We start from the raw sequence: 13,209 nt of genomic DNA, 5'->3' as shown, positions 1-13,209 counted from the left end.
GGTGGGGAGGCGGAGGGGGGGGGGACATAAAAAATTCATTACGCTTAGTGGCACATCAGCAAGGGAGAGATATGACTCCTGAGGAGGAGAAGGGGGGAGTTGATAATGATGAAGAATATCAAACATAATGCGGCCCAAGTAGCTGCCCCATCCAATTTGTCCTCGTCGCGCTGTGATCGCTTCCTTCGTGTCTGCGGGTAGGAAACAAGCACCGCAAGGACGATGAAGCATCTCTTTATGGTACACACTGTTTGGACGCAAAGAATACAAATGATGGAGAGAGTAAAAGAGACAGAAAGAGTGAAATAGGGGGGAGGAGGAAAAAAGTGAGTGCATGAGTGTATGTAAGTGAGTGAGCTGAGGGAATGCTTTGAAGTTCTCAGCTGACCTGGCCAACACCATCAGAAGCACTCCAGGGAAATACGAGACTACTGTAATAAGAGTTCCTCAGCTTATAAATACTTACCACTCTCTCTTACGAGGCATGACACCATGTTTTTACCTTACTTCATATTTGATAGCCTGTACATGCACGTGATTGGATGAAGCGGGGCGGTTAGTTGTATACGGTTCTTGTGTCAGGAGCCCATCTGTGTCTGTCAGAGATGGGTAGATGTCAGCAGAGGAATTGCTTCCTTCTCTTGACAAGGCTTGATCACTGCTCTTATGAGAATCGCACGCTCCCAGGCTCCCCTCGCCCTACTCTCATTTCCATGTCTCTGACACATGTTCATTTGCGTGTCTCTGACATGCGGATCATGTTGCGCACATACAGGGCCGTGGCCTTTGATCCTGAAAGGCAAAGAGAGGCGCCCAGCACCCATGAGGAGGATGCTCCACGCCCACAGGCGGAAGGAAGTTTAGGAGCTTGATTTGTATCGCCATTAGGAGCAGGGAGCTCGCCAATGATGCGTGCGCGATGCAGCCGAAATCCAATGTGCTCTCAGGTATGATCAGCAGTATTTTGCTGTGTGTGCGAGTGTGTGACCAGTTTGAGAGACTTACACGTGAAGAGGGGGCACGGGGGAAGGCTCGTAGATGTAACGTCCCTGGGTATGTCTGTCGTCGATTGGCACAGGAGGATGGAAGGTAGGGAAGAACTGTGGTGCAGCTGTAACAGAAGGAGAAAGAGAAAATGTAAGACAGGATTTTTTTTCTTTACACTTCATAAGACTCCTGGTTTCTCTAAAACCTATTGTCATGTGAATTCATTCCCTCCTCAGCTAATCTAAATAGCAGCTATAATGAAAGGCAGTGGTTGATGGCTATCTTTCAACAGACCCACCCAAATTAGACCTCATTAAATTCACTGAACTAAGAGCGGCTCTGCTCCAAAATTGTTCGCTGAGGAAGTCTTTGTAAATGTCTCAAGGCTGATACAACTCAAAATAAACAGCGATAAATAACTGTAAGAAAAGCAGCCAAATGGCACGTTTCTCACCGCACCAAGCATAATATGGTTTTGTACAAAGGATAATGTTTAAGTACAACCAATGAAATGTACAAAATGAGAACAAAAACATCCTTTTCCGTTTCAGTGTTTTGTCACAACTGCCAGAGAGAATCGAGAGGCTTCTTTTTTTCCCCTCCAGATAAAACATTAAAACATTTGCATAATATGCGCTTCCAAGCCTTTCTCTATTTTTACCCCTGAAATTGAAACTGCTGTGCTGCCACCAGACTGGATTCACATATGAATGCACTTATCTTCTAACCTTAACTGCACTCCACACCATAATCTTTAAAACTAAAGCTGGAATTTTATGTTGCAACTGTGCATCCAATTGTTGGACAAGTTGCAACAAGCAAACCGTGAGCGGGTCTCATTGTGAAACTGAAATGGGTTAAAACTTGTACAAAAAGACAGGAACAGCTATGACCAACACACATAAGGCAACAAATTAATCACTTGTACATTCACATGCTGTAGGAACACATCTCATTTCCAGAACACATGTGACTTTATTGCCTGTAACTGAGACCATTGCCAAGTTGCGTATCACCACCCTGAGGCAAAGCATGCGTCAACATCTGCATACCTTCACACAGCAAGTCTCTGAGGCTGCTAGCTATGTGTTTTTTTTGCTTGTAAACATTTGGAAGCGTGTGCCAATAGGGGCAGATGGCCAAACGGTGGGGTGCCCGACAGCTCTACAAGTGTTTGTCCGTGCCAAACGTTGGGCAACGCAGCAGGTGTTGATCCCCCAGCACATCTCAGGTCTGCTTACCTCATTACTCATTCATTCATTGGGATGATCACTGCCAGCTTTAGCAAAAAATTAAAGAGGGGATCAGTTTGCTGTTATTTGTAATCCCACAGCATTAGAATTAAAGTCTTAAAAAGGCGCTCCAGGGATTTAGTACTGCACTTCCAAGAACATTCCAAGTTCAAATTGAAATACCCAGGTGATACAATTTGAGTAATTTTTAGACTTATGAAAGCTTTCTCCAGAGCGACTGAGGACAGCTGACGAGGATGATCCACCGTCTGATTCAAAAGTCTTTCAGCCGACTTCACTGACAGTTATCATCCCAACAGAAGAGCGTCGGAGGAGCCAACATATTAGAGCCACGCTGCCCTCGCTCACGCTGTCTGATGGCACGCTGCCTTCCGTTTCTATCACCCTTCTCTGCTTCCCTCACAGTTAGTTTTGTGGTTTGTGGTCATTTTGACACTCAGCCTGCCGTGCTGTTGCTCCTGCATTGCACTGTGTACAATGGAAAAAATCTGCTCTCAATTGATGGCTTAAATCATCGACATTTTGTAGGCCCTAAAAGAAAGGTTTTTTCAGATTTTATCCCTTGCTTGGCATAATTTACTACTGAATGTGGACTTTTCTCATCCGGTGAAAGCACAGTCACTTGTAGCTGTCACAATGAATGAGGGCAAACTCATTGTTAAGGTAGAAAAAGTCTGTGGGGATTGATTGACTCTTCAGGTGAAAATCAAGTGAAATGCTGCACAAAAAAATTCAAAAGTAAGAGTAAATTGGGACTCAACTTGGTGTATTACATTAAGTACCAATAAGTAGTTAAGGTCTCTAATTTTTAATTACTTCTTGTTGATCATTAACGTTCCCAAATACATCCTGAAATACTCAGAGCAATATTAAAGCAAATTAGAGTTGGCTTAATGTGCTCAATGAGTATAAAGAAAACTTAGGCAAACTTTTTTCAACCTCTTTTCACAAGAGTAGAGATAAGTGGTAAAAGCCTCCTCCATACAGCTCTGGCAAGTATCTGACCACTCCGTCTCTGTCTGTTTGATAGTTTCCTCCTGATGACTCAGTTTTGGCTTGGCTCACCTCGGCTGATTCCAGAGCTGCTGAGGGAGGGAGGGATGAGGGGATGCTGGGATAGAGGGATGGGCTAGACAAGGGCAGAATCTGCTTTGTTTACTCTCCACAGCTCCACTCCAAGGCTGTCGGCCCTTGGCTGTCAGAGTCGGAAATGAACCTTCAGGTTTACTGGGGTCTGTGTACTGTGCTCTCGCTCGATGGGAGTAAAGGCTTTATGTTCTCTAATCTTACTGATCCCTGCCCATATTGCAGCAACTTTATCCTAACCTCTGTCCTGTTGGGCAATGGGGGATGACTGTAGAGATTACAAACTGTGAAATCATTTTAAAGACCCCACCCCTTCACCCCCGCAACACACACCTACATTCCCACATCCGCCACTCCTCATTGAATTACCCAGATCCCCCCTATGTTTATGTCTCTGGAGCTCCTCACTCAGCACAGCCCTGAGCCTAGACTGGACCCTTTAGTGTTGCTCCTTCATCACTCTTTCCTTCCCCGCCTCCCCCCTCTTGCTGTGGCCCATGACTTTGCAGCATGGCAAACCGTTCCGCCGAGGTTTATTTAAATCCAACTCAGAAGTTTACTTTACCATGGTCCTATCTAAATAGAGCCTGCCACCTCTTTTACGCCAGCGCAGCTCTCCATTAGCAAGGCAAACAGCCCTGTGTCACTGGAGGGAATGTATACAGTCGCAAAGAACAGAGGGAGAATGAGAGAGGGGGGGAGAGACTCCATCCTGCAATCCATCTCCAGTGTTTCCTGTAGGGACTCCTTACTGTTTACTCCGGGACTAAATTGCCCTTGCTCTTCTGGATATTCAGGGGTATTCTCGTCCTCTAATACAGAATACAGCTGGAAGACACATAGGAAGCCAGCACACGCGTCACAGTTTTTACCTTCCCACTGTGGCCACACACCACAGCAACTCCAGCATTCCTAAGGAAAGTGTAATCATGACGGTTTTGTCCCGGATGCATATGGTAAACCACCACTGGCAAAGTGAGATGGACTAAAGAAGTCATCTCAACCAATCAAATGCTGAAAGTCAGGTATCCAAGAACTCTGGATATCATAGTTTGCAAACTTTTAAAAGATGCATCTTTTGAACTGTAGAAAGGGTAATATTATTCTACCAATTCATCAGCTCTTCAGAACTCTCCTCAAACATTTCTAATGACCCCAGTGCAACATTTCAGAGCAGCAGTATTCATTTTTGGTTTAAAATTTTCCTTTTTTATTCTTTTAGCAGAGAGGATGGAAGTCATTAAGACATGATTACAAATGGGTCTTAATGAAAGGGCAATTAGAGGCAAACTTTGACCAGGCTCATTAATTCTAATTCAACACAAACACACCGTGCTCAGGACCAAAAGCCAGCTTCCCCTTCATTAAAGAGAGGATGGTAATTGCCTTGTCCTTTATTGGACACTTGAATAATTTCAAAAGAAGGGGGAGGACAAGGGAAGGATAAAGCCTAAAGCACATCATTTGCAATATCCTTATTGGTTAATCTCCTTTCATAATGGAAGTTTTGCCACAAAGGATCTCCGCTGTGCTTTGCAACGTATGTGATGTGATACTTTAGGAGAATTTGGGCTGTCACTCACAATTCTGATTCGGATTTTGATAATACGCAAACAATTTCTATTCTTTCTCTTTTGTTGTCAACTCAGCATTGTGAGTTTATTGTCTTGACTGCTAAACCTGGGCTCCTCCTCTCCTCTGGTAAGGGTTCACTGACTCTCTTCTAACAGAGTGTCACCCGCAGCCGAGGACGAAACACTCTTCCATAAACACTGCACTTCTCATCGACGCTCTGCAGCGAGAGCACAAAGAGCCACTGACAGATTGTCATAAGCGACTATGGCGGAGTGAGAAAAGGGCTGCTGGGGCCTGCTCCAGAGGTTTGTGAATTGCTAATGTGGAACATATGAAGCCTGTGCCGGGGCTGTGACTGCCAGATTTCATTATGCCACCTCTCTCCCCGCTCATGATCTCACTACTCAGGCACGCTCGTCTTCAGCGAGGCCCGCAGTTACACCATAACTCTGCAACACTTTGCAAAATGTGTGAAAGCTGCTCCAGACTTTGTCTGTTTGCGTGTTTGCAAGTGCAACCTGTGTCGCTCCTTTCTGCGAGTGAATAGAGGCACAGGTACATAGCGTCAACGTGCAAAAAAAAAAAGAAGACGCAGTTCTGGGTGTATTCTGTTACTGGTGTTTTTACCCACCTTTTGAGGTAAAAAAAAAAAAAAGTCATTTTCCCTTCTTGTATTGTTCCATGGAAATAATATTTCACAGAAAGACAAATATTTGATATACTGAAATATTAATTTCTTATTTTTTGTTTATCATCTTGCGACCACTGATACACAGCATAGCTACAGTTAAATTACGGATTTTTTACCTCGTAAAACATCAACTGTTAACATCAGGATTACTGGAGAATCAAAGTGCAATAGTTTTCTACTGGAAGCAGTATTTTGTACCAAATTAACACAATCATATAAATCAACCAATTAATCCTTATAAAACAAAATAAAATGAGCTACATTTTATTAAAAGTGACAACTTTAGGGTAACTGAGGGAATTTTTCTTCTAGTAAACACAAAAATCTGCTAACAGGCATGACTTTGAGTATTTAGTATGTGCTTGTACTCTATGACTTGGTGTGCTTAACAGTTTTCCTCCAAAATCTGCTACTGATACTGAGCCCCCATACAATTATCTGGCTGGCATGAGAAGGAGATGCTGTAGCCCCATGCAGACTATCAGTAGAAGTAGTTTGGAAGCTGGCTCTCTTGTGAAGGCGAATTCTCCCTCTGATCAATCCCCTCTACACCCCGTCTCTCATCATGTTTGCTTACACTGAGACCTCAAGCTGTTTGGACATGTAAATAACACTTTCGGAGACTGTTTAGCTAAGCTCAATGGGAGTTGCTGTTGACTTTTGGAGCGCTTTGCTTAATTATGGGTCCCAGATTGTTTCAGGTCTAATGGCCTAATTACCGCTGTATAAATTAGCCTAATGTTCTTGCTGTGCAGAGCTTTCTATACTGTATGCGATGCTTTGGCACTAGAACAGAGAAAGCCTTTATTCAGCAAAGAGCAATAGTAAGAAAGAGGGAGAACAAAGCAAGCAGAGAGGTTAAATAACAGAAGAATGTTAAGTGTTGCCTTGCCAATCTCTCTGCCATTCATCATATACGCAAGGCTGGCAGATCACACTCTGCCCTTCCTCTGTAAATCAATAGATTTTTTTTTCTCTCTTCCACTGTGTTCTCCTCTGTTTTCGCTTTCCCTGTCTCTCTTGCTCAATTGCTCTCACACCCTTAAACACAAACAGTCTTTCTGTGGGTAAATGCAATTAACATGGTGGAAAAGAAAAAAAACTAACAGAGAAGAGAAAGTGAGCGGTAAAAAGAGAAACGTCAACTATGCGCGATAACACGCTCTCTGTTCAAGTATACATTCCATCGCTACTCGCTGTCAGAAGTAATTTGTTTGTCTAGACTGAACAGGTCGGTCAATGCCCATCCTTTCTTTTCATGGTTCTACAAGTCTATGCATATTTGCTCAGAGACTTAATGTTTGAGCAGGTTATCTCTTTGTGCCAATATTTACAAAGTTAAGTACAGGATAATTTTTCATTCAACCAAGGGTTCTCTATGCTTGTAGATCATCCACATGACATGCAATAATTCCCTGCCAAACTTTATCTGAAAGTTCAAATTTTTACAGATGAGTATCCCCTGTAAAATATGTATCCATTTGCAGAACATTTATCTGAATTAATGTACAGTAAGTAACCCTGATTTAAGCAACCAGGACGATAAAGATTCATAGGCTGTGCTCCGAGTAACTTGTAGTTACACCTCTTCTACCCGCTCCCTTCTCCATAAGTCACACACATATCTTAATGGAACTCCAGCATCTGCAAGACATTTACCAAGCAGAGTCAATCTTAACAAATTGCACACTAGCACTAGGACCCTTGCCTTGCTACAGAGTGGAGCTAAGCACGCACACTGCTCTTCCAGGGGCCCCCAGCACCACCCAACCCCATCGTTTTCTTCCCTTCCCCGCCTTCCTTACTCCCTGTATCCCAGTGTGGATAAGGGAGTGAAGGTTATTTCACGAGGCCTCTGTGGAGCGCCAATCTATCTCCTGCATTTGGTGAATTTCTCCAGATTGGGATAAGCTGGGGAGCAGAACAAAGCGCTATGCGTTGGCCCTCCCCCCTCGCTCCAGCACCCTTTCCACCCCTACCCCACCCTCCAGTCTCCTCTCCCCCACCCAGTTGGGGAGAGATTTACACAGCAGTTTAGTAGCTGAAACACTGCGCTACACCTCTTTCCCCTTTTCTCTCTTTATCTCTCACATCTGTCTATCTCCTTCTCTCCCAACGATGATACCTCTCGGAGAGACGGGAGTTGATTTAAACCTCAGGTTAACTCACCAGGACTTTGCTACATTTATTTTGCTTCAACTCCCCCATTGTGATTTATTCAACTCAAATACAAGGCCGCTTTAGGGTTTGATCTTTTTTGAGATCATGATTTAGGAATTGGGGTCACTGAAGAAATGTGAAGAAAAGACTTCTTTAAATGTATCATAGAAAAAGTATTACAACTTATTTACTCTGACATCTATACATGAGCCAAGGTCATATCAGTGACAGTGTTCTTGATTGCCACAGCTGTGTCAGACAGACCCTCACCCGTCAAAGCTCCTCCCTTGGCCCTTGTACAGGTGATACTAGAACTGCATATGAACTGTGTGATAGTGACTGTGAGGCTAATACACTTGCATTATAATAACACATGGGCTTGAGACACTGCTTGGGGAAACTGGAAAGCTTTTTCAATTCTGAATCATGCTGAGAGGTCACTGACCAAAGACGATCATTTTAATGTAATTTTGTTCACAAAGTTACATTTCCAGGAAGCTATTGTTCATGTGCTATGAATATCAACTTGCAGAGACTTTAATCTTAAAAAAAAAGAGTGGTAATCCATCACAGTGAGTATTTTGTCACCTTTGTTTTTATGTCAAAATTATGTATTATCGCATGGTAATGTGGTTAAAAAGAAGGGGCCAGTTTAAAGATTGTCCTCAGTGGTGCGTTCAAGGGCACTCTGATACCCAAGATTTCATGGAAAACTGCCAAAAAGCAATGCATTCATTAACTATGTTGCAGAAAATCCCAGAATTCAATGAGACATAGATGTTGCAAACCCACGTTGCCTCTTGCATTATAACAGAAACAACTCTGGAATCCCAATCTTGAAAAATCTTTGAATTCATAGTTGAGTTTATAATTGGCAACAAATTGCTCTGGGTGATCTACCTCAAGCAAGCTGTAAGCTTCTGCAGGCTGATATTCATATGTGTTCATATTAAATAAATTATTAGAAACCAGTGGCTGCCTAGAAGGTGAGAAATCAGTCTAAATCACATGTGTATGGTCGTGCATATATGACTTTAAGTTCATAAGCTTAACATTCAATACCACCAGTGCGGTACTTTGATATATTTTGCAATGAAATGGTATTTCCCCCTGTACTCTAAGTCTACTCCTCTATTTTCCACCAAATCCATACAGACATTACACAAACCTCTGTGGAGGCCTCTGGAGGTACGTGGCCATTATTTGGGCTAATGGAGGAAACTGTGTGTCACAGAGCAAAGACAAAGCCCAGTGTCACAGCAATCAGACAAATAGCTGCTGGGCGCTGCAGTGCCAGACAGGTCGACACTTCTGGGCCAATTAGGTCTTATGAGTGCAACAACATCTGGAACTCTCTGATTTTCTCTCTTTTCCACTCTCTGTGCTCTTTGCTTTGCTGTCACCTTAACCTCTCTTTCACCCTCTTTTTCACTCTTGCATCGTCTTCCTAATTCTTTCAGCTAATCCTGCTCTCTGTCTATCTCTTTTTCATTGCCTCTCTCATTATTCAAAGCGCATCCTCCTGATCTCTCCCTTTTCCCTCCTCACAGCATCCCAAAACAAGGACAAAGTTGTAATCCATTTACTGCACCCCTGTCAACAGATTCCACCCAAATAATCCTAAAAGACTTACAACCGGGCCTAGGTACTATCAAGGGACGGGGGAGTAAAGAAGAAGCAGAAGGCACAGGGAAAGGCAAGTGAGAGCCATAGAGAAAGAGGGAAGAGAACATACAAGGGGAGTGGAGGAGTAAGGCAACAGACGGAGGGAACTTGTGTCACAGTGATTTGAGTCTTTGTCACGCAGGTGGCGCCCAGGGGTTCCCTCAGCCTGGGCAGAGAGACAAACTGGGGCCCATGTAAACCTTAAAGAGGATTAACCCTGCCGGAGTGCTTTAATGAGACCTGAAAGTGCCGGGCACCGGAGAGCCCCACTGATTGAGCCGTGCTCGAGCCAGCTCCCAATGGTCCGCCGGCCCAGTGGCCCAGCAGCGCTGCTGCAGCCCCGTGGCCTACAGCTGCCCGCTCACACTGAGCCACATCAAAGCAGCCTGTCTGGGAGAACCCCAAGACGGGAGGAAGGAGAGGGGGGTGGGCATAAGGGAGGTGGATAGTTTGAGTGAAGGAGAGGTGGGAGGAGGAGGGAGAGGAGGGTGCCTGGATGGAGGAATCCCTTATCTCCTCCTGAGAGGATGCTGCTCTGTGGTGCGAGATTGTCTGGAGCTGCCACCTGTCCCAGGCATCTTTAAAGGCAACACTAAAGCCTGTGATGGGCCTGACCTCCTTGAGCTCCCATTCTTTTATGTCTCTCTTCATTTTCTGCTTTGTTACACCCCCCTCCTCCTTCTTCTCCGCTCACTCTGGCTCTTCTCCCTTTTTCTTACCCCTCTGTCTCACTTACACCCTCCGACTCAGCCCCTGACTCCCTTCCTCTTTCTCTTTTCTACAGTGATATCTTACATTTCACCAGGATGCTAGAAACATTTTAATTATACTGTGTTCATCAGCCTCCTCTTCGTGTAGAACAATATATACTTGCGACCCTCGAGTGAAGAGAGCAAGATACGGGATGTTGGCTGAAGGGATAAGGGTGCTTATCTTTGCCACTATGTGAGAGGAATGCAAATACAAAAAGGAGTGATCAGAATTGGATACATGGGAAACAAACATGTGGAAAGGCATGAAATAACTGATTCTCCCATAGCACACAGAGGTGATTATCCTACTGGAGACTACAGGGTAACTTAAGGAGGAGAGAAAAAGCTCTACCAGCTGGCTGAGGAGAAGCCCCCATGAGCATTTAGTCTTGTTGTTCCTATAGTATAGCACTTAATATTACTGTTGCAAGTGGTGCCTCAGTTCATTCAATTTTTGGATGTACTAGATGTAGAAAATCTTCATTTTAAGCCTTCACAACATCAACAAAGTGCTATTGTTTTTACTTGCCTCTGTGGCTTGACTGATTAACCAGTCGCATTTGAAAATGAGTAAAAAACACTGACAGATGTTGTGACGATGATACCAAGAAATGCTGAGTTTTCTTCTTTGAACATCTTAAGTTCTCTGTAAATTCTTCTTAATTCTTCTTAGCCCCTTCACATTTAATCTTGTCATTGTTAATAAAAACTGCCATTATTCTGAGAGATTCTGTTCACACGCATCAGCTTTGTGGTAAGAGCACCAAATGACCTTAAGATGGTATGAAAGTGCATTCTCGAAGCACTTCAAACTCTGCTTAACCCCCTTAAATCATCAAGCGCTACAAAGGGGCACATGCATGTGAGAATATGGCCTATCTTACAGCATGAGATGCCTCTAATAAGCTGTATAAAAGGGGATCATCTGATTATCCCTGGTGCGCTGGACCAAGGGGCCACAGCAGAGCACAGGCCCATGTTGTTCTTTCTTGATGAAAGGAGGTGGATGGAAGGGATCCCTCTCCATTGCCTGCAGTGTGCCCCAGGCTTCTCTGTGCCGGCACACCACTGGGGGACTACACCGTGCCACCACGCTCAAAAAGCCAATATTGAAACAATCACAAAGACAAACACTTACCCTTGAAACAGGCACGTGTCTTCTCACCCCAGGCTCTCCTCTGTACTCCCCAGTTCTTTTGGGGGAGGATGTTTGAACCTGTATCCTAGCCAGTTACTTGTCACGTTTAAACCAACCGGAGGCCAGAAAGTTTGTTCTTTGTGTGCAAGTTCAGAGTAGTGCTTTGTTAATCCTTTTTCACCTATAGACACATACTTTATAATTGCTTCCTTGCTCCCTTTACCACTCTTACTCTTTCAGCACATATGGGAAGGTCCTGTGCAGTCCATATGAACTGAATGACCAAGCGATGTAATTAACTATAGAGAGTCTGGGGCCATTGATGTGCGGATCACGTTCTGTTTGGTGACAGCTAGCTCATTCAGTTCAGTGGTCAGCTGCATTTTGATATTGAGGCAGACAGACTGACGCCGGGGCTGGCGTGCTACGGCCCAGTAGACCTGAGATCAGCTCAGCACAGCAGTTTAGAGTTTAACCCCTGAGAATGGACACCCACCACCCCCACCACCATCATCATAAAACCCCAGGACAGTTTTTAGGCCATGGCTTAGTGTTCCCACTAGCTTTCCCAGAACACAGGGCCAGTATGATCCAGGTGTCACCTTTGTCCAGGCTCAACTGCTCTCTGAGCACAGTGATACATGTGAAGGAGATCCACTGCTTCTAGCTTAGCAGGCTTGGTTGGTGAGATCAGTCAAGGACAGCAAAGCTTTGGTGTGTGGATTAGGCCCTTGCAGCCAGATCTGGGCTAGATTTTTAAAGGAGCAAACCCAAAGACTATTGGACTGATAGGCAGCCATCAAAACCTGGAGACACTGGTCTACTCCTACCAATGACCTACTGTATCAAAGATACAGGACAGCTAGACAAAACTTATGTCACTTCAGAGCCAAAATACTTAAGCATTGTCTCTACAGCTTGGCAAATTTACTTTACTCTAGTTGCCTTCTTTTCACTAAACATTCTCTGGTGTTTCAGTGCGGTTTTAATATTTGCAAGAAAGCCATTGAAAATGATGTGCTTTAAGTCCCTCCACGGATGTGTTTAGTCTGGCAAAGAAGGGCAAGTCTTTAAGAAAGAGACACTTTAAAGAAGAAGATCCCCTCGGAGGAAGCGAAGATGCTTCGCCAGCAAGTGGGCTCACTGTTGCTACATGACCACTGACCGGCATAATCAGTGCACAATGTAAACAGATGTCGGCACTGCGCATCCCATTCACACTGCACACAATTAAGATCTTAAAAAGACTTCTCCCTCATTAATCCTCATCTCAATCCTTTCTTCTTATCCCACAGCAAAGCCCCGTGTATTAGTGTTGTGGTAAGAAGGATATGGACTCTTATCCAGTGTTTGCCCAAGAAAAGGAGCTAAGACTCAGGCATCACCACGATTAGCTAATGCTAACAATAGGGGTAATGTTTCCTTAGTGCCTCCTCTTTTCTGCACTGAAGTGGGTGTAAAAACCAGAGTAAACACAGTCTTAGGCCTTGGACGTAAGAGGAGTGGGAGATCACAAGTCTGGGTGAATAGCAGAGATTTGCCCAGATCACAGACCCCTGAAGATAAACCCCCCTTGCTCTTTTCTCGTTGTTCAACTCCCACGCCTCCCAGAGCTTCACCACCACGTTAATGACCCAGTGGCCAGGTGTGGGGAGGCTGCAGGTGCCGTCGCATTTAGGCACATTAAGCACTGACACACACCAGCGCTAAGAGTAATCGGATTTACCTGGCTGTCTGCTGCATGGCGTGGAACGCTATGCAAGCACAGCACAAAGGCTTAGGGCCCCCTCTCCATCACAAACACACACACATGCACACACCTGGGATGAATTTAGGAGGTGACAAAGCCCTCATAGAGAGGGACTACCAGTGGTGGAGTAAAAGCTGTGTGTGTGTGTGTGT

The 13,209-nt window shown here is 44.5% G+C and overlaps 1 protein-coding gene across 1 annotated transcript in view; it reads right to left on the bottom strand.

Moving 5' to 3' along the window:
• The window catches only part of gli3 (GLI family zinc finger 3), a 74,458-nt gene that overhangs the window by 41,396 nt on the left and 19,853 nt on the right, over positions 1-13,209 (bottom strand). Inside the window, exon 3 of the mRNA XM_035654012.1 lies at positions 1,006-1,111. Within this exon, the coding sequence (XP_035509905.1) occupies positions 1,006-1,111 (106 nt within the window). The remainder of the gene's footprint in view (positions 1-1,005; positions 1,112-13,209) is intronic.

The sequence above is a fragment of the Morone saxatilis genome, unplaced genomic scaffold (assembly GCF_004916995.1).
Source record: "Morone saxatilis isolate NCDOM2014 unplaced genomic scaffold, NCSU_SB_2.0 Contig0, whole genome shotgun sequence".
In the NCBI taxonomy this organism is placed as follows: Eukaryota; Metazoa; Chordata; class Actinopteri; family Moronidae; genus Morone; species Morone saxatilis.
This window is presented reverse-complemented; position numbering and strand designations above follow the sequence as displayed.